We start from the raw sequence: 22,897 nt of genomic DNA, 5'->3' as shown, positions 1-22,897 counted from the left end.
TTGATCTTTGAACTTGATTGCCATCTGACAAAATTTTATAATTTAGTTTATATTTAAACTATTAAATTGTGATTAGTTAGAACTGAAAAGACTGATATGATTTATTTTATTCTTTTAATTTTTTAAAATGTTTTTTATAAAAAATATATACTGTCATTATTTGACAAAATACAAAACATTTCATTATTTTTATATTTTAATAACAATGGCAACAAATGAAACAATAATTCTATCTAATGTTTAGAGAGGATAGTAGCAGTGCAAGTTGGATGTCACCAAAAAAACAACTTCATTCTGGTCCCCCACCACATCTTTTAGCAGGATTATTATCTGCTCCTGGAACTCATCTTGCAAGTTCTCATAATGATACCACCAGTGGAGCTGTACATTGCTTTCAAGATGAACATGGTCAGTGTTTTACATCATTCATTTTGTATTATATAAGATAATTTTACATTGTATTACCTTTTTAAAATATAAGTTTACTGAATCTTTGATTGTTATTTGGAGTAGACTTTGGTGATCATGACTAACTCATCATATATCACCAGCTATGAAGTGTAGTGAGAGCTCATTATTATTATTTAAAATAAGTGTTGTTGTAACTGGAAATGCGTATGTTACAGAACATAGTTTTTATACTCAAAAGTTACATAAGAAAGAAAAACTACTGAAAATTAATACAATGATTTATACAAAAATATTACAACATCATTGTGCTTACAAAGGTTTAGTCTATGTTTACAAATGTGTTTCTCTGGGTTATCTTTGTATCCTAGTTTTAAAGAGCTTTAACAGATTTTTCTGGTGTATATGAATTAAAATATAATAAATACAAAACTACAATTTATTATACAAAACTTCTGTAGAGTTCTTAATATATCCACAGTTTTATCACTTTATACAAGAATTAAACAAAATGAAATATCTTGGAGGCAAGTAATGGTACTCAACTAAAACAAAGAGAGAACTCTCCTAAAATCTCTATTTCAATTCTATTTCATGTCTTCTTTCAAATCTAGTTGCAAAACTGTTTTAAAAACAAATTTTTTGTTTTATGAATACATTTTTAAAATTATCCTACAAAATTAAAATGTCCAATCCTAGCACAAGCTTTGAATACTAACATAAACTTCTTACGTGGCATTTTACAGGATCTATATGTAACAAAAAAAAAGTTGTCATAAACAAATGTTATATGAGGAGAGATATCAAGATAAAAGGTATGGCTAAATTTACAAAATCTTTAAGGCATTTATCTGGAGGCACTGTTGATTCTCTTTGTATAGCTATGAAAAGAATTTAATGTCTTCCTTGTGATAACCAACTTCATTTTATGTTAGAAATCTTGAAAAAAGAAAAATACTGAAATTTAAGGAGTCAAATGCAGTTTATTTTGATTATACATTTTTTGAGATTTTTTCACATCTCATTGTTAAATTGAACATTTAAAAAATGAACAGATTCAAACATAAATCAAACAGTACAAAAGTTTTTGTCTGAAAGTCAAAATGTTCTAAAAACAAGAAACTAATAAATTAAAGTAATTTAGATTAACATTTAAATTAGATATTTTTTTGGTGACTAATTGATATTCCAAACAATCTAAATGTTCTCTTATTCTATCACTAACTGTGTGGCATGTACTTTCTATCTGTTTACACCACCCATTTGGTTTTTTTTTTATTAATTCCTTTTGATTCTTGATCCAATCATACATTTTAAGAGTCTAGTTACATCAGAATGACATTATTTTCTTTTATGTGTGGTCTTAATATTTTTGCAGTGTCTACAATGAGTTCTATTCCTAATATTGTAGTGTTCTTCTCACTTATTGTCACATTATGGTCAGTCTATAAACTACCTTTTATATTTCTCACCATATTCCAGAAAAGTTTAGATAGAAAATTATGGGTCATGGCATTTATCAATATTTGATTTTTTATAGGGAATAAATGACTAGCAAACTGATAAACTCAATGTATTGTTCAAACTCACATTAAATGAAATTGAGCTTTGTTGCTATTGTTTTGGAATAGTTTGTGAGATCCCTCTGATAGATGACATTCAAATAAAATAAATCTTTACTTAGACAAATTAAATTTATTTCCAGAATTTAGTAATAAAAAGACAATTATATATATAATTATTAATTATAATTANCAAGTCTAATTAGATGATATATTCACCCTTAAATATATATATATATATATATTTTAAATAAAACTTTTACTATTATTTCATAAACATGCTGATTTCATGTATGGGTACAGTACTTGAACTCTATTACAAACAGTTTGCATTAACTACAAACACAGCAAGCATTTAATACTCTATTATTCAGTGTTGATATATTACTCTGTATTAAAGTTTGAATTACTATATATTGGAGAGGATGTACAGTATTGTGTGTTCTTTTATTTTTATATTTTTTTACTTTTTATGTAATTTATAATCATCATTAAACTTTTAGCAGGATTTAGTATGGTACTTTAATTACAGTTCTGTATATCAGTCCTTTCATAACTCCACCTGGACCACCTTATTTATGCACTAGAAATTATATATCCTGAAGGTGGCTGCATAAGTGATATATAAATGTTCTCCATACAAGAGATTTAAACACTGTAATTTTATATTTGAAAGGATCTCTCAAGCAGAACTAGAGATATTATGGAACTTTAGTTGGTTTCCTGAAAACTGATATAACAAACTTGTTCAATGCAGATGGCAATATTCAAATATTTGATCTTTCCCTCAACTTAATTCATTTCCAATGTCATTCCTATAAAAAATTTGTAACTGTTTAATATTTATTGATAATATAATTCAACAAATGTATATATTGTATTAATCTGTATAAAATCACAAATAAATTGTGTACAGAAGTTGATTTTATTTTTAGCTTAAGTGTTTTCATGTCTTTTACTATTATAAGAAGTTATTATACAATCTAGCAACAAAGTTTTTAATTTTATTTGTGCAATTGTTCAGACTTTTAATGATGTTTTACAGAAATATGAAAGTGTTGAAACTGCAAATACAATCATCATCTGTATACAATTAATTGTATTTTGAAATTGAATTAAAAGTTAGTATCAAAATTTATTAGAGTAATTTACACAAAATGAATAAACTTTAAAACCTAAAGTATTCTGATACTTTATATCAGTAATTTATTGATTTATTTCTAATCATTTATTTCATGAAGCATATATCAATCAATCACAGATTTAAATAATTTAAAAATAAAGTAATAAGAATGCAAAAAGTTACAAAAATTTTATTTTTAAAATTTTTTTTAGACATTGAAGTTTCTGGAATAAATAACAAAAGAAGTCTGAAAAATAAATTATTTATTTTCTATTTTAGGTAATTGGTTAACTTATACTTTTGATGAAAATAGTACAGGAGTTGCTAAAGGCTTGAGTACTGCTACTGATGCCAAACTTTTAGAATTTATGATGGATAATAAATGGTAAATACAATTTTAAGTATTTTATTTTTATAAGTATCTTGTTATAAATAAATAAGTATCTCCAAGTTGTTTTGAAATTGTGATTTAAAATTTAAAAATTTTTCCTATGGTAAGATGATTTGATTTGACAAGATTTAACAAAACTTGACAGTATTTTCAAGGATTTCCTTTTTTTTTTTTTATTCTGTTTTGTTTGTATTTGTTTAATCTTACAAGGAAAAATATTTCTGTATGGCTCCCACATAATTGATTTTGAATTGTTTAAGGATTAATGATACAGAATATATTATCTACATTCTATTTCATATGATATTGATTTGTTGTTGTTTTGATTTTATGTATGTTGAATTGTAAAAAATATTTGTAAATAGTTAATAGCTTTAATTATTGATTATATCATTACCAAAAATTTTGGAGTGATATATAAGTTTTTCAACAGTAATTTTATATACTATTCTAGAGAGATTGTTAATTTTTACAAATTATATATTGTTTGTTTTATATATTATTATTTTTTGTTTGGAAGTAAATTTTCAAATAGAAATATTATGTAATATTATAAGAATTTCTATAATGCTCATTTCTAAAAATATTTTTTATTTAAATATAACATTTTAGTAAATATTAGTCTTAAGTTTATTTTTGTTTTAGGGAAACTGCATCTCATTCATCTTCAAGTTCTGGTTCTACTGTCATACTTGATAGTCCTGCAGTAGTATTGCACACACCAAAATTACAAAGTTCATTCACTGGCTTAGAATTTCCACCTCCATCATCTAGTAATCCTTTTAGGTCAAGAGGCATTATACCTCGTGCTCCTCTTCAGTTATTTGCTGAATCTCTACTTGGTCAAGCAACCCAAAGTGTAACAAATGCAACAATTAACATGGGTGGAGGACCTACTACTTCTAATCTTTCTCAAGCTGCTAGTTCTCAAGGGGGAACTGATACTGAACTTGCATCAAGTTGTAGAATAAGATTTGCTGAAAATAGGCAGCATTCTTCTAAGCCAAAAATTTATTATAAGTTTTGGATAATGCCATTTAAATATATAAAAATAAGATTTGACAGATTAGCTTTACTTGCCCTGCTGGACAGGTAAGATTGTTTTTGATTTTATATTATGTATTTCAAAATTTAACAAAAACTATACACTAACTTGGTTTAGAATAAGAGTCAAATTATATGAAATTATTTTAATATAAATTTATATTTGAGTTTTTTTAATTTTATATTAATAAGACAGTCTAAACATTGATCAATTTTTATTTATCAAATATTGGGTTATTCAATAATTAATGTCATATATCTTAACGAACAAAACTTACATATAATAATTTAATTTATTACAAAATGTATTCACCACTTTGTTCTTTGAAGATTCTGAAAAAAGATAAGAAGAAAATAAATAAAGTAATAAAATAACTTAATGTAATACATTGATATTTTTCAATATAATTCTTGATAAAAATAGAACACTTAATAAATATAGGTAACATAAACTTCCATTGAATTGCAATAAATTTGACAGGGAAGTCTGAATTCCTATGCATTAACATTTACTCGTTATTAATTAGTAACTAGTCCAGGTATTTCCATCAAAAAATTTTTTCTATAAAAACATATTTTTTCAAAAATATTTAAATACTTTATTATAGATTTTATAATAGTTTGTTGCTGTATTTTATCAAAAGAATTGATTTTTACTGTTCAGTATAAAGTCTGTCTGCTAGTGAAATTATGCTTTCAATAAATTCTAACTGTGTGTAAATTATTCATACTTATTCCTGCACACACACTCATTATTTATACATCTGTGCTATTAACATATTTCTTAAATGTAAATCTTATATACATATCTGTAATTCAAATCCATCACTCTTTCTAAAATATAACTCTTCATTTTTTAAATTGTTTGATTTCATTAATAATACAGTTATCATCATATTTAATTGACTTAGCACTTAATATATCCAAAAATATTTGTTCTTTATTTTAAATTTTTATGAGAGTTAAAAATTGTGTTTTCTGCTTTTTCATTACCTTTATCTTAAAAATGAAATATTAGTTATAAAATTATTTATTATAACATATTATCATATTTTATGTTATATAATGTTCATTTCAGCACCAAATAGCTAGGAAAAAGTATTTAGTGTATTTACCATTCTGTGCACAGAATCAATTTTATTTTATTTATTTTTTTTTGTATTATGTTTATAAAACAAAAGAAGTAAACTTAGAATTTACACTTTAATTAATCAGGAAGAAAGAGGAGTTCAGAAGGAATTCTTCACATTAAAAAATAGTCTTCATAAATAGTGATAAAAAGTGAAAATAAATTCAAAAGGTATTTAGCTATAGCAAAAATCAAATAATAATAATAATAATATGTTGAATAAAAATGTTATTATTTAATTAAAGTGTTGACATAGGTAAAATTACCTGTAGCCTAAGAAGGCAATTTGGGGAATTTGAGTTATTAGCCATGGAAAATTGCATCTTATATGCTGTTTAGTTGCTATGCTATTAAACTATTATTGATTCAGCATGATTAAAGTAAATAACACTAAATAATGTAATATGTGGCATATGTTTTTTTTTAGTTGCAATAGATTAGTAGTTAAATTATAATTTAACTACTAATCTATACATTTTTATGAATAATTATTCATAAAAATTCATAATTATTATGAATAATTATTCATAAAAATTATGTAATTTTCTTCAATTTTATGAATGGTCTCTAATTAACATTTAAAAAAAAATTCATACTTTACAGAAAAACAATAATTTTTTGGGGGAAAAATTACACATTGTAATTTAAATTAGTTAGATTTAAATAAGAGCATAAATATATATTTAAATTATCTAAATAAAATTACATTATTTTTAGGAATCTAACATTAACAGAGAATATGTTATCTGTGATGTTGGCAGTGCTGGTAGCTGCACTTGGAGCAGTATGTTTATCTCAGGATATTTTTCAAGATATTTGGAGTTTTGTATTTTGCTTTATTATTGCAAGTTGTCAGTATACATTATTAAAGGTAATAGAATTTCTGATTTTTATGTAACTAGGATATTTAATGTAATTTACCATGATTTTTTGAAACATAACTTTGAAAGTTAAAAGTTATAACTTTAATGACAATAAATTACATTTCACGCCAGCTTTTAAAGATTAAATACTTGACACTTCCGTGTTGCAGTGTTACAAATAACAACTTGTTAAAATTCACATGTACTCGCAAGCAATTTCAATAGCTATCATCCTCAGGCAAAAAATCAAATACAAATTATTTTCAAATTATCTGCTTCTTAACGGACTTTACAAATTATGTAAAGCACGTAGATGGAATTTAAATTAATTAATTAATTTTTAATTGATTAAGATTAATTAATTAAAATTGAATAATTATAATATTTTCATAGAAACGTGTTGTTATGATGCAATCTTCCCAAAAATGGATTACATTATTTAAACAAACCAAATTATAATTTTGCAATCTAATTTATTCCACAGCCAAACATGGCACCATTAATAGCTATTTAAATATTTTTTGGAGAAGATTACGTCATAACAGCATGTTTCTATAAAAATATTATAATTATTCAATTTTAATATTTTATTCTAAATTCCATCTATGTGCTTTATGTAATTTGAAAAGTCCATTAATTAAAAAGCAGATAATTTGAAAATAATTTGTATTTGATTTTTCGCCTGAGGATGATAGCTATAAGCTATTGAAAGTGCTTGTGAGTACATGAATTTTAACAATTCTCTATTTGTAATGTTGCAATATGGAAGTGTCAAGTATCTAAAGTTATAACTTTTATTTTAAGCAGATTATTGTGCCTAAATTAATATTAATTAATGATACTTTAATTAGGACATTTGCTTTTATATCAAGTTATTATTTTATTTATAGAATAAAATTTTAAATTATTTTGAAGAAATTTTATTGATTAATGATTATTATAATCTGCATATAAATTATATATAATAGATATTTTAAAATCTAAATCAGTTTAGTAATATATGTAAGAACAAATAAACAAACTAAAAAAGAATAGAATATAATCCTGTTTGCATAGAAATTGCATTCCTGGCACAAATTTACAGTATAAACAAAGATTCACACAAACTAAGACAAATTATTATTAAGGAGTAGATGTGTATGCATGTGCATGTTTTTGTTTAAGTGTTGTGATGTTTAAACCTTAATATAAACACTATTTGAGTCTAAATAGATAAAAATTAAGGTTGTTTAATAATGCATATTTTATTGGCATTTATGATTTTTACTACTTATTGTTCAGATTGATCATTTTTTGGACTAAATAGAAGCTCTATAAACTTTATAGGTTGTTTGCATGATTACAAGTGCAGTTTTCAAATGATCTGGTCTGTTTCTGTTGTCTGTGCAGTGAATATTTTTTATGCATATACAGTTCACATGAGAAATATCATTCCACCATCCAACTACAGACGAGCACAGAAAATCTAAATCTTTTAAATTTGAACTATTTTATATCATAACTTCATTCTTTTAAAGTTCCACAAACAAACAGTTTTGTATTGTCATGGAAATCTCTCATTTTTCAAATTCTCAAAATTCTTTAAATTAATTGGATTAAAATTATTGTAAATGTTATCTTTATTAATTTAATAATTTTTTGAAAGATTTAAATTTTGTGCAGATATAATGTTTAATTAAATATTAGAGAATTTCTTGTGAGCAATGTAGTGAAGCTTTTATGTATGGAGTGTACACAAAGTATTCCATTATATTGAGATTGGTTCAACTGACAATATGGGTAAAACAGCAAAAAAAAAAAAAATAAAACTAATGCTGAATTGCTAAGAAAGTCAGGAATTTAGATCTTAGACATTTAAAGTACATATGCATTTTAACCTACAAATTTTAATGTATATTACTGGTGCTTTTAACATGCGTAATGCGTATTTCAGACATTTTACTATGCATATAGCAGTGCATATGTATGCACCTATATTGTGATTTTAAACACACAAATTCAGCCCCTAGTTATTATATAAAAATATATTAAAATTTGAATAAACATTCTGTAAACACATATGTACTAACCAACATAAAGCTTCAGCTTTTTTTTATATAGATAAATTAAAATTATTAATTTGTAATGAAAGTTTACATGCATGATTAGAAAGAAAATTATTTGCACAAAAATTCACTAAAAATTTTTACCTATATTAAAAAAAAATAACATCATCTGCAGAATGTCTACTAATGATGTAAATCATAAAAAAGTCATGAATTTTGCTAATTGGTCATAAAATTTTTTATGAGTAATTATCAAAATAAATTTCTCTAGTTTCTGAAAAGAAATAATCACTTCTGCCTTATCAATAATTAATGCTAATCATAAGGTACCTATTTTATATCAGATATTGGGTACAAAGCTGTTAATTACTTGGAAAATTTATCTGATTCACACTTGGATATCAGATACCTGATATCTGCAGCTACCTTTTAATACAAATATATTATTTAGTAATAAAATTTCTATGGAAATATTTGTATAGACTAATTCATATTAATTTGGTAAATCTTATTTTACATCATAAATGAAGTTTTGACAAATTAGTTCAGATAGACTTTGCTAGCAAAACCAGAATTGAAAAATAATTTACTTTCACTTACAAGTTAGTGAATTCAAGTCTTAATGTCATTTCATAACATGAAAACAATGAAATGAGCAGTGATATGTGAGCAAAAACAAATATTGAAATAAGATAGTGGTAGTTAATAATGAATTGATATTGATGCATTTATTGAGAAGAGAATTTAACAATTAAAAGAATATAATTAGTAAGCATATTGTTTCTAATTATCATATTTTAATCTTGTTCATTCTTAAGAAATTTGTAGTTCTAATTAGTGGTAAATATTTTTGCCAGGGAAAAGTTTAATATGTTGGAATGCCATTGATTTATAAAGAAGAAGAAAAATTCTCTTGAAATATCTTTGTTGATTCAATATTTGCACTACTTTCTGATTTTTGCTAGCATTTTACTCTATGTGAACTAAGCTAATGCATAAATAATAATTAACATTGCTGAAAAATCATATTTCAGGAGTGCAATTATCTACAGTTTTAGGAATTTATAAAGCATGAATGCATTATGTATGATTTTGAAAATAATTATGTATTTATTAAAATCAATTATCAAATTTAAATGAAAATGAAACATTACAACAGAAATTATGGTAACGTATGAATATATCAATTTTTAAAGTAGGTAAAGAGAAAGATATGGCTGCTAAGATAAGGTTATATAGAAGCATAAAATTCAAATACGATTAATACTGTATTTCAATAGCTATCATCCTCAGGCAAAAAATCAAATACAAATTATTTTCAAATTATCTGCTTTTTAACGGACTTTTCAAATTATGTAAAGCACGTTTTTGTAAAGCACGACTTTTCAAATTATGTAATTCACTTTATAATTTCTCAAGCATAGACCCTCAGCAGTAATGTAAATCACATACAACATCTTATTTTGCCAAGGAAAATGTTTGATAATCATGAATGTTTTCAGCTTGCTCTACAAGCCATCTTCAAGTGTTAAATTACATTCTAATGGAATTTCAAATAAAACAAATTCAAATATGAATGAAAGAACACAAAACAACTTTAAAAGGATGAATGTTACACAAAATCAAACTCAAATTAATAATAAAATATGAAACATATAATATAATTACAATGTATAAATATACAATAAGAAGCCAAATATGAAAAATGTATAGAAAGATTATTTCTGTGACCCAAGGGCAATCTACAAATTGGTATCTTTTAGTTTTTTCTCCACAATGTGTTTCCATGCTGATGGTAACCCTTCAACATCCCTAGTGTTCAGACACCTGTCTATTACCCTACTTCTGTATATTTCTAACTTTTCCATATTTATTGCTAATGATGGTGAATGCACCATTTTTATGGTGTCAGTCTTTTCCCATACAACACTGTTCTTTTTTTATGTTATATTTTTCTGATTCTTTATGATCTGCAATCTCATTCATGATGCTATTTAAGTTTTTATTATATGTCAACTTAGATATCTTACTGTTTCTTGTTTTCATTCCTCCTTTGTCTTCCTTAAACCTTTTGATGAGACCTTCGACCAATTTCTTTTTGTATTCTATTGTTATGGTGATATTTTTAATTTTGTTAAGCTCTCTTATTCTATCATTAATGATAATACAATATAGAAAAGCTCTTTCTGATCAGTGGTCAAAAAGCCAAAAGTTTATACATTTGTGGATCACTGGAGTATGACAAGATATATAGTGGGTCATGCTTTGGTTTAATGAAAACTTTTGTGTATAAATTTCCATTCTTAAATGTGATGTCAATATCCAAGAAATATATGCTTGTTGTACTTTCATGCTTCAATTTGAGACTCAACCCATTATCGTTAGCATTGTGTTCAAAAATTTGTTATAAGACTAATTTGCACAATATGCCTGAAACTGGGCTCCCTATGGGGACTCCTTATTGTGCAAATTGGTTTTACATAAATTAGAGAAAAATATCCTTACTCTCTCTCTTCATGAATGATATCATTTTGTACAAAAGATATGTTGATGAGGTGTTTGTAATATGGAGAAGTAACAGCAGAATACAACATTTTCCTTGACAAAATAGGTGTTGTATGTGATTTGAGTCAATTTATAAATTATGCAATCAGATATTTAGGTAGCCATATCCAAATTAACTTAAGTATCTTTATAAAGTTTTGTAATCATATAACAGTTTGAATCTACTTTATACTGCATTTTCTCTATCAATGTCACTCCACTAATTGTGAAACTGTATGATAAATCAAACAATCGTCAGATTAAAAGTATCAATTTATTTTATTGGTTTTATATATATCCATTATGCTGTAGTGTTTTTAATTTATCATCATCATTATTCATCTATTTTAGTTTATTTTTAACAAATGTAAATAAAAGGTATAAAAAATTGGCTTTGGATCATGAATTTTTAAACCAGTAGATATCCTGTTGGCCTGTCTGGCAAACTGTATTTTGTTTTTTCAAATAACCAGGAAAAATATCACTTGTAATTTTTTGTTTTCTTGAGTCAATGGTTAATTTCCCTAATTTTTAGCTCCATGTAAATTTAGCATGTTACTTTAAATTTCAATATTTACATAAATATTACTTATTATTACTACTTGTATTAAAAATTCATATTATGTATTCTGAAACCATGTCTTGTTTTATCTGTTTTTATCATCACGACTAAGTGCATAGATAGACACTGGGCATTTCTACATCATCTTTATTCAGATGATGTAGAAATGCCCAGTGTCTGTCTATGCATCTAGTTGTGACAATAAAAACAAAAGTTCATATTATTTTAAAATGTTAAATATTACAATAACAATACAGTGGTACCTTGGTATATGTCTGCTTTAGAATACGTCCTGTTTGGACGAAATAAATTTTGCTCAGTATATGACTTAATTCAATTATATGCGCCATCTATGAACAAGTAGCACTATCGGTGTACTAGACCAGACTAGACATTCGCGGTGCAATGGTTTATAACTTGGTTAATTTTCTTCTGGTTTTAATTTGTATGTAAAATTTTATTATTTTTATGAGTCATGAATTGCAAAAAGGCAAATGAAAACAACATAAAACTAAAAAAATGACTAGAATCACAATGGAACTGAAAAAAGAGATTGTTGAGAAATATGAAGGTGGCACGCATGTTCGAGATTTTAATTGTTGCATGCCGTATTCTGAGAACGACGATATCGACAATCGTGAAAAATAAAGACGTTATTAAATCTGCTAACGTTGCAAAAGGGGTTAAATCAATTTCTAAACAGAGATCGAAGACATTAGATCATGTCGAGAAATTTCTTTTGCTTTGGATAACTGAAAAACGTGTGCTGGCGACAGCGTATCAGAAGCAATTATTTGCGAGAAAGCTAAAAAGATACATGCTAATTTCGTGAAAAATCAAGCGGGAACTAGCCAGGAAAGCGAGGTGTTTAAAGCCAGCCATTTTTTTTTACGTGAGAACGGACTAATCATTTTTACATTACTTCTTATGGGAAAGGTTGGTTTGGTATAAGTCCAAACATCAGGAATGGATTAAGATCGTATACCGAGGTTCCACTGTATTACAATATTACAATAATGTCAGATATCACAAAACGGAAAATGAAAGTTTTAATAGATATATAATATCACTTAGCATGCCACACAATTTAATGTGATGGGCCGCGGATTGGCCAGGCCTGATTTAAGTATATTAATGGTTAAAATATAATTAAAAGGCAATCAATTAGATGAACAATATTTATTCATACATAGTCTACTTAATCTTACTTAATTATAAAAAACGGTATTGATTAGAAGTGACACAACACTTGTACAACACTATAAAATAAAAATAAGCTAATCAGTACTTATCAGTTTGTATTTTTTTTAATTAAGCTTTGCACCTTTAAAGGTAATTAACTTTCAAAAATGTTTCAAAAATTCAAACAAAATAACTTTTAAAGTCAAACTAAAATTAAAAATGAACTTGTTTGTGTTTCTTAGTGTAACATATAAAATATTTAATCTTTTATTTATTTTTACAGGGTGGGTTAAAGTGTACCTAGGTAACCCCAATGGTGGCACTTCGGACTATTCGTGCTCCCGGCACGAATAGTCCAAACTATTCGAGGGTACTGCTGGCAGGCCACCCATTGTTTAACGTCACTAGTTATTGATTCATGGTAGTTCTTGTACAAAAGAAAAAACAGGAAACTTGTACTATAAATGTAGTTAACCTAACCAAACCAACCTAACTGAAGCACTGCCATTGGGGTTACACTCTAACCACTGGGTGTACTGTGGTGGCATTTCAAATTACACAAAATAATTTTTTTTTTACACTGGCACTTATTTGTAGTACATAAATCAGTTCGGCCTAAGTCAAACTAGTTAAGCCTAAAGTATTTAGGCCAAAATAGATTATCCTAGGCTAAACTAGTATATCCTGACATGCGTAGGATAAACTAGTTTGGCCTGAAATCAGGTTTGGCCGGTAACATATATAAGATATTTTATATGATTATAATTTATAATAATATAAATTTATTATTAACATAATAAATTTTTTTATGATGATGATTTTAATTATATAAAATGATACAAATTTTATTATGAATTTGTAAGACTGTATTTACTAAATAATAAATACATTAAATAGCATATAAGTTTTTTTAAAAATGAATATATGCTATAATATCAACTTCACACTGCATTACTCTATTGCTACATAACGATTGGTGTATATATTTTTAATAAATGAAAATAATTAGTTTTAATGATGAAATTATTTTATATTATATACAATTGAGTAAATTTAGAGCAAAATTAAAATAAATTTATACAATAATAAATTTTAAAATCCGGTTTTTAATTTTAGAGTGTTCAGCCTGATGCTTCTTCTCCAACACATGTAAGTTGTATTTATATATTATACTCTAACTTAAAAAAATGTATTTATATCATAATTAATTACAGTATTATTTAAATCATATTATTGATATATGCAATTTAGTAAAATATTAGATAATTTAATAAATAATTGTACTTTATTAAGTTTAATTTTTCATTATGCATTATTACTATACAATTTTAATATGGACACATGAACTTATAAACTATTCACTGTAATATGGTTGCTGTTTATTCAATTTCTATATATAACATCTCTTTAATCCAAAAAATAAGTTTGGTAGATGATCTCATAGCTTTCTGGTTAGAAACAGCTTTATTTTGTAAATTGGACTACAAATGCATTTCGGGTTGATTTAAGTTCCCAACCCCTCTTCAGTGCTGTACGAAAAAAACAACAATATAATTAGAGGCACGACATTACTCAGATATTACAAAAAAATATTTTTTACATTACAAACCACTTATGTATTTATTATATAAAGACATAAATTAAATTTTTTTTTCTACAATTGCATCTTCCATGAATATACACAACAGTCTACTATTTTATATAAAAAATTTTTATACAATAAATTACAATGGCTTAACACACTTAATTACATAAAAATATATAATTCTATTTAAAAATTTCATAAAAAACATCAATTTCCTTAAAAAGGATAATATTAGTATGGTCAATAAAATATCAATAACATTTATAAAAACATTAATAAACAACATAACAATAATGTAGATAATCTTAAAAAGGCAAGGATAGTTTATAAAATAGAGTGTAACTGTCAAAATCATAAAATTTATTTAAGTGAAACTAGTCATTTATTGGAAGTAAGAATAAAAGAGCATGATGTAGTTGTTTGGCTTGGATACAATAACTCTCCATGATACACTCACAATACATTCACACAAAAAACAGAAAATGTCAAATTAATAGAAATAATATAAAAATTTTACATAACCAGAAAGCTGTGAGATCGTCTACCAAATTTGTTTTTTGGATTAAAGAGACATTATATATAGAAATTATAAACTATTATTGAAATATTCTGAAGACATTAAGAAATATTTACTAATTACTATATATGTTTGTTTAGTTACAAAATAAGTATTTTTTATTAATTTCCCTAAAGAAAAGTTTGAAGTCATTTTAAAATTTCTGTTACATTCTTTTATTGTCTTCTTTATTAAAGAATAGCATGCTTTCAGTTATAACTATAAAAACACTAAAAACTTCTAATTTATTTATTTAATTTTTTTTATAAATTTAATAATTTATATGTATATATAAATATATAAAATTTCAAATTACTTGACTTGGCTTATGAGTCAAGTAATCAAACATTACTATAAAAATTTGGTAATATTTAGTTAATTGGTTTGAGTTTATGAACTCTTAATAAAATATTATTATTTTATTATATATTTACTGAAAGATATGAAATTATTTAAGGAGTACATTTGATATATATTTTATTTCAGGGTTACAACCGTCTTGTTTTATACAGCCGTCCTGTTTATTTTTGTTTATGTTGTTTTTTATTGATTGTTCTACAATTCTGCTTGGAAATAAAGGAACCTTATTCATCTTTAAGTCTATATGGAATAGTATTCACTAGCAGAGAAATACTTGAATGGGTTCGAGATGTTCTTGTTAGTAAGTAATTTTAGTTAACTAATAGTGTATTAAAACAATTATGCATAAATATTTTAAATATCTATTAAACATGATATTACTGAATAATTTAATTGTTTAATTTCATGACTTTAGATTTATAAGTTTGAACTATTTGACTTTCTATATTTTAAACATTCTTTAATGTAAAATATTAAAACACTAATTTTTAGTAGAAGAGTATAGAATTTGACAATTAAAAAATATATATATATGTATATATATCAAAAATTACAAAAATGTATTATATTTGATTAATTTTTAATTCTTTATTATTATTACAGCATTTACATTATTTTTTCCAATAATCTTCAGCCTTGGACTTCTACCTCAAGTTAATACTTTTCTGATATATTTTTTAGAACAAATAGATATACATCTGTTTGGTGGAACAGGTATGAAGCTTATAATATAGAAATTTAAAAATATTAACATAATTTACTTAAAATTGTATAGCAATAAACAATTTTTAATAAAACAGTATTTTTTTTCAGAAAACATTTCAACTTTTTTTTTCTTTTTGTCTGATTAACTAAATTATTTTTTGTTAAAATAACATTTTATCATGTATACAGTAAGGTGCAGAATTATACAGTGTAATTTTTTTTTTAAAATCTTTTGAATTATTTAGATTAGATCGACAAAATTTTACATAATTATTTAGCATTGTCTTCTAATGACTTACACCAAATATCATCCTAACTGATTAATCCAAACATTAATTACACAAAAATAGCCATTTGAAGATGGTGCAAAATTCTATTTATTCACTGAATTGCAAATGAAAAAAAATATTTATACATTTATCAATTTTCTGTGTTTGGGAATAATTGCAAATATATCCTTTGGCATTGAAATAATTAAATTTTGCAGTCCTCTAACACTGATTTATGCCACTCTCTTGTGATAGCTAATTTCAACTCTCCACCTGTTTAGAACTGTTTTTCATTTTGATGCCCCATAGATTTTTGATAGGGTTTGGGTCANCAGTGGATGAATTAGTGGATGATACGAACATCACATCACGTTGCAAGCTTTTAACACTAACTACTTACATCAACATAACCAAATAGCGATTATAATACATCAAAATCTTGCAACAAACATAAATTTCTAGTCAGAAACCATACTACAAATACACTCCTCATTTTCTGTGTTTGGGAATAATTGCAAATATATCCTTTGGCATTGAAATAATTAAATTTTGCAGTCCTCTAACACTGATTTCTGCCACTCTCTTGTGATAGCTAATTTCAACTCTCCACCTGTTTAGAACTGTTTTTCATTTTGATGCCCCATAGATTTTTGATAGGGTTTGGGTCAGGAGAGAGTGCTGGCCAGTCAATTATACTGATGTTGTTTGATGAAAACCACCATTTGCTTTCAACATCACTTATATAAGTATGTATGGGAGCATCATCATGTCATAATTTCTGTTTTGCTCTTCTGATTTTTTTTCCAATAGAAAGGATATGTTGTGCTAGCAATTTCTGATATGCTATTGTATTCATCCACTGACTTAGAAAGACAATTTCAGATTTTCCAAGCTTTCCAAATTATTACTGATCCAGGTCTTGGATATATTTAAAATAATCTTGCTCTTCTTTTCTGATGTTATGGCAATAGTGTTAATACCCATCCGGGCTACCCAAGTTGAACATTTTACATCACTGAAAATGATTTCTCATCACTCAGCTGTCCAACTTATCTTTGTCTTTGCTCATTCTACTCTTGCTATTTTATGATCTTTCAGACAGGCTTGATTGTCTTTTTTGAATATTTTAGATGAGAAGATCACTCTTCAAATGGTCTATTTTGAAACAGAATTTGATTTGCAGTAATATTGCTATTACCGTGTTTCCCCGAAAATAAGACATCCGCAGAAAATAAGACCTAGCACAGATTTTGCTGAATTGCGGAATATAAGACCTCCCTCCAAAAGTAAGACCTAGCGAATTTTTTTTAGTCATAACAGTCATCGACAGATGGTTGAAAGTGGCCATTGGCTTTTTTGAAAGTACAGCCACTGATTGGTCAGCAGACAATTACGCCACACGGCATGATTTGCATAAGACTATGGCTTGGGAATCACAGATTTGCATAACGTTACGGCTGGTGATGGCTAATTGGTCGGCCGGGAATCACGCCACATGACATTTGCATAGTGCTACGGTTCAGTAAGCACTAATTGGTCATCGAGTCCGATGTTGACGCTATAAAAAGGCGACAGTTCGACACACCGGATATACGTCACTCTCGTCTAAGTTCGACTTGGAAATTTTTTTGTTCAATAATAAATGTGAATTCTTCTTCCTGGAAAAAATAAGACATTCCCTGAAAATAAGACCTAGCGCATTTTTCAGAGCAAAAATTAATATAAGACACTGTCTTATTTTCGGGGAAACACGGTACTAGCAGCTCATCAAATCATTTTTCTGTCAAGGCTTGAAGATGAAGATGAAGATGACCTTCCACTTCATTTCTTACTGTGATAATTATCTGGATTGTTGTTGTATTTTGTAATGACATCTCTAGAGCATTGAATGGTAGCAAATATTACACTTATTGACTTGCCATTTGAGTGTAAACCATCAATTTCATCTTTTTAACAGTTAGCACCTTTGTACTCAAAGTTTAACCCATTCGATGTTGAAATTCTTCTCTGTTGCGTGTGACGTCATGTTGAATTTTCGTTGATGTTAAGCCTAACAAATTTTTTTTAAAATAATAATTGTGTTTACTGTGTCATTAAAAATTATTTTTTTATGTTTCACAAAGAAAATAAATATATTGAAAAATATAAAAACAAAAAAAAATTTATATTTTAAAAGTTCATTTTAATATAAAAATTGTGACGCATAGCAACATCTATCAATAGTATCAAAAATGTTCTGATGCAGACACAAAAATATTTGGGATCACCCATGCAGGTCGATGAGGTCAACACGAAAATTTTCAGGAACAACACAGGACAGGTTAAGCTGCAACTTACACTCTGATTTTTAAGTAAAGAAAAATGCAGTATCCACTTACCTTCAGCATTATGCATTAAAAATTTGTGTATTTTTACCATAGTAATCTATTTGTACTTACCTGCATATAATTTTGCACCACTCAGGAATGACTATTTTTGCATAACTTATATTTGGATTAATTGATCAGGATGATATTTGGATATTTGGTGTGTGTCTTTAGAAGATGATGATAAAAAGATATGTAAAATTTTGTCCATCTACTCTAAATAATTCAAAAAATTTTTTAAAATTACATTAGCATATAATTCTGTTTTTGTATTGTATGTCTATTACTTTTCATAACAAATTCAATTTTTTGTAGCATAAAGACAATATTAAAGAGCTATAACAGTGACTATATACAGTCATAGTGCTCTTTAATACACTTTTATAGCATTCTACTATTTATTGGTAGTATGTTATTGTATGTATTCTTGGTTTCCAGAATTAAGCTTTTTTTTTTCTCATCTCTTTGAATATGATCAAAGAAAATTAAGTTTATAATAACAAATTTAGTCTATAAATAAAGAAATTTAAAATAAATAAATTTATTTTGTATATATTATTTTAATGGTAATTTTCTTAAATATTTATATGCAGCTAGTACTGGCCTGATATCTGCTGTGTATTGTATAGTTAGGAGCTGTTCAGCTGTAACGTTTCTTTATGGATTTGCATATAGTGCTCTAAAAGTAAGTTTAATATTCACATAAAAATTAATTTTATTATTTAAGGTTTTATTTATACTCATAAACAATGGATTTTGCAAATAAATCAGATCTTATTGTTGAACGTGAAATAAATATTGCCATTATATATTTTACAAACGTATTAATAATTTTTCTATTTTTATTCATTAACTTAATCATTTTTGAGAAATGGTCAAGTTAATACTATTAAACTTACACAGCACTGACCTAGATCTAATACAATACATAAAATGTGCAGACTGCAACATGCAGTCTTGGGTTTGGAAGGAGCTCCATAATAAGCACATTAACAATCTCAGCTAAGAACACATTGACAAAACTACAACAACCTGGTGATTGACTCATGGTTGTCTCTTTGGAAAGACAGAAGGATTCATCATTGGAAAGACAGAAGGATTCATCATTGCAATACAAGACCAAAGTCATAAATACAAGAAACTACAGAAAGTGCATCTTAAGACACAATACTCACTTGTATAAAATCCCACATCAAGCACGAGACTATTGCCATAACATTAGAAAAGAAGAGCAAGATTATTTTAAATATATCCAAGACCTAGATCAGTAATAATTTGGGAAGCTTGGAAAATCTGAAATTGTCTTTCTAAGTCAGTGGATGAATTAGTGGATGATACGAACATCACATCACGTTGCAAGCTTTTAACACTAACTACTTACATCAACATAACCAAATAGCGATTATAATACATCAAAATCTTGCAACAAACATAAATTTCTAGTCAGAAACCATACTACAAATACACTCCTCAGCTAATCTTAGAAAATGGCACATAAAATATACTATGACTGTGTTATAGTGTTATAATCAAAGATGAAACAATACATTAGAAGACCATATGTTACATGCATTGACATACAAAACAAAATTACACACCATAGAAATGTTAGTGTACCAAACACCCATAATATACAAAATACATCATTGAAAAAAACTGAAAAATTAATAAACAGTCAGAACTCATCCACAAAATAAAATGCTTATAAAAAATGGATGAGATAAGTATTATGCCAGTAATCCTTCTTTGCACAAGATTATACCACATACACTATACAAAAGGTCTTGAAACATTAGGGTTTCATAACAACACATACATCATACTATAGAAGGCTGCCATACTAAACATGCATCATATTGTCAGGAAATTTTTAAACACAAATACATACATGAACAGCACATAAACAAAACATTTTTGTTTTCTGTAGTTATGCCTTAACTTTGGTTTTTCAAAGCACTAGGCACCAATCTGTTTATTGGTGCCTAGTGGTTTTTCAGGAAGAAATGCATCACAGGAGATTTTGTAGACACACTTGCAGACAATGCATCAGGGATAAGTGTTTATTGTACTGATTATACAATGCGTCATTTCAGGTCTGCAGTACTATCAAATGGAATTTAATTGCCAAAATTCATGTATGTGGTTAAACCATTTTCAACTAATGTAGGTCCTGCTGCATAATTGTAAAGCTTTTTTTTTTTTTAAATACTTGATAAGTAGATGAAAGCAGGAACACACAACATTACCAGTTTTTTTTATGTTATTTTTAGTTTTATTTAAATAAAATTAAGCACAACAATAATAAAAAAAAAACTGGTAATATTTCATATATTAAACAGAACAAGTTCAATCTTCACAACATACTTAGTTGTGAGTTGCAGAATTATGCATTTGGGCTACATTAGTTGAAAGCAGTTCAACCACACACATGAAGTTTGTGCAATTTATTTCCATTTGACAGTATTGCAGACTTGAAATGATGCATTATATAACTGGTACACTACACACAATCCCCTATGGCACATTACTTTTGAAACACCCTATATATTCCATGTAGGCTACACTCTATCAACACAATAACAATAATATTGTGTTGATAGAGTATAGCCTACATGGAATATAACAATAATAATTGTTATTGTGTTGATAATTTGTTGTAATATATGTATTATAAGCACCTAGTAGTGATAGTAAATTATTAAAATACATATATTCTCTTGGATCATAAGATTAATGCTCTTAGTAGAGAGAAATTAAATTATTTTAAATAAAAATATTTTAAAATTGAAAATTTTTAAATATTTTAATTCTAATCAGATTTTTATTAGATGACTAGATACAATTATATAACATATATATAAACTAGATGATGATGGCATTATATAGTTATAATATAGTCTTATGAACATTCCTTTTCACATATATGAGAGTGATGAATTTATTGAAAGGATAGGATTAAAAATGATAGTTCTATTTAGAAATAAATTTTAAATGTTGTTTTAATAGGAATATACAATATGTATGAAGACTCTATAACTTTTAATTTTAGTGTTATTATAAAGTAATTAATTATAACTCATAGAAATTGTCACTATTTAATATAAAATTATAAATAATGTTATATTTAATATTTAATCATATTAATCATTAAAAAATATTTAAAAATCTACTTTAGGAAAATAACAATCCCAGTCAACATTTAATGTTCTCTATTTATTGTGGATTGCTCGTATCTCTTTGTTATCATTTAAGTAGAAGTTCAAGTGATCCAACAGTATTATGGTAGGAATAATTGTTTCATTCAAAATTTTCTATTGAAAATATTGTTATTAAATTATTTATTGTTAAAATCAAATATTTATTTTTTGTTTAAGTATTTCTCATACTACATTTTTTTAAATTTGTTATAACAATTTAGAAGGAACATGTTTATTATTTAAAATAAATAAAATTCTTAAATTATATAATAAAATTGTGTAGAACAACAAATATGTTAAATGGGTTGTTTTAAGATGAGAATGATCGAATATTTGGCTAAAAATATATCTTTTATTAAAAATGTTGCTTATTTTATTATATTTATATATTTAATGTTTTTATGATAAACAATTGTCATAAAGAAATATTTCACAAATTTAGCACAATTATAAATATACATATAAGTATTTTACAAGAATCATAAATTTAAAACTTTTTTAGGAGTTTATTAAAACGACATCTCTGGTCTGAAGAAACATCTGATAAAAATAAAAAAGAAGATGGTACCGAATTAATTGATCCATTACCACAAAAATTAGGAAATACTGTAGTAAGTAATCAACAAATTCTCTCATCATTTTTCAACATTTTAATATGCTGGTATTTTATATAGTAGAGTCCTGTACAATGTGGGGGATTTATTATGCATTATCACATGATTTATGAAAGTTTAAACCTTAGCCTACAAGTTAAAAAAAAAAAAAAAAGAACATATACCTCTGATTGACATAATTTGAGGGTGTTGCTTGCTTTATTTGCTCATTGTACGGAACCCTGCTGTATATTATTTTTCTATTTTTATTAATTTTTCTTGTATATGAAACGTCTCTTTAATCCAAAACTTATTTGGTAGATTGCTTCACACTTTTGGATTAAAGAAATGTTTCATATACAAGAACCAATAGACAGCAACCATATTATAGTTTAGTTTTTATTAATTGTATT

The 22,897-nt window shown here is 26.1% G+C and overlaps 1 protein-coding gene across 1 annotated transcript in view; it reads left to right on the top strand.

Moving 5' to 3' along the window:
• The window catches only part of LOC111624487 (pecanex-like protein 1), a 161,116-nt gene that overhangs the window by 96,641 nt on the left and 41,578 nt on the right, over positions 1-22,897 (top strand). Inside the window, exons 12-21 of the mRNA XM_023367334.1 lie at positions 245-408; positions 3,373-3,478; positions 4,130-4,576; positions 6,375-6,528; positions 13,970-14,002; positions 15,481-15,655; positions 15,958-16,068; positions 19,288-19,379; positions 21,870-21,976; positions 22,394-22,506. Of these exons, the coding sequence (XP_023223102.1) occupies positions 245-408; positions 3,373-3,478; positions 4,130-4,576; positions 6,375-6,528; positions 13,970-14,002; positions 15,481-15,655; positions 15,958-16,068; positions 19,288-19,379; positions 21,870-21,976; positions 22,394-22,506 (1,502 nt within the window). The remainder of the gene's footprint in view (positions 1-244; positions 409-3,372; positions 3,479-4,129; positions 4,577-6,374; positions 6,529-13,969; positions 14,003-15,480; positions 15,656-15,957; positions 16,069-19,287; positions 19,380-21,869; positions 21,977-22,393; positions 22,507-22,897) is intronic.

The sequence above is a fragment of the Centruroides sculpturatus genome, unplaced genomic scaffold (assembly GCF_000671375.1).
Source record: "Centruroides sculpturatus isolate CEXI.00-Female unplaced genomic scaffold, Cexi_2.0 scaffold336, whole genome shotgun sequence".
NCBI lineage: Eukaryota > Metazoa > Arthropoda > Arachnida > Scorpiones > Buthidae > Centruroides > Centruroides sculpturatus.
This window is presented reverse-complemented; position numbering and strand designations above follow the sequence as displayed.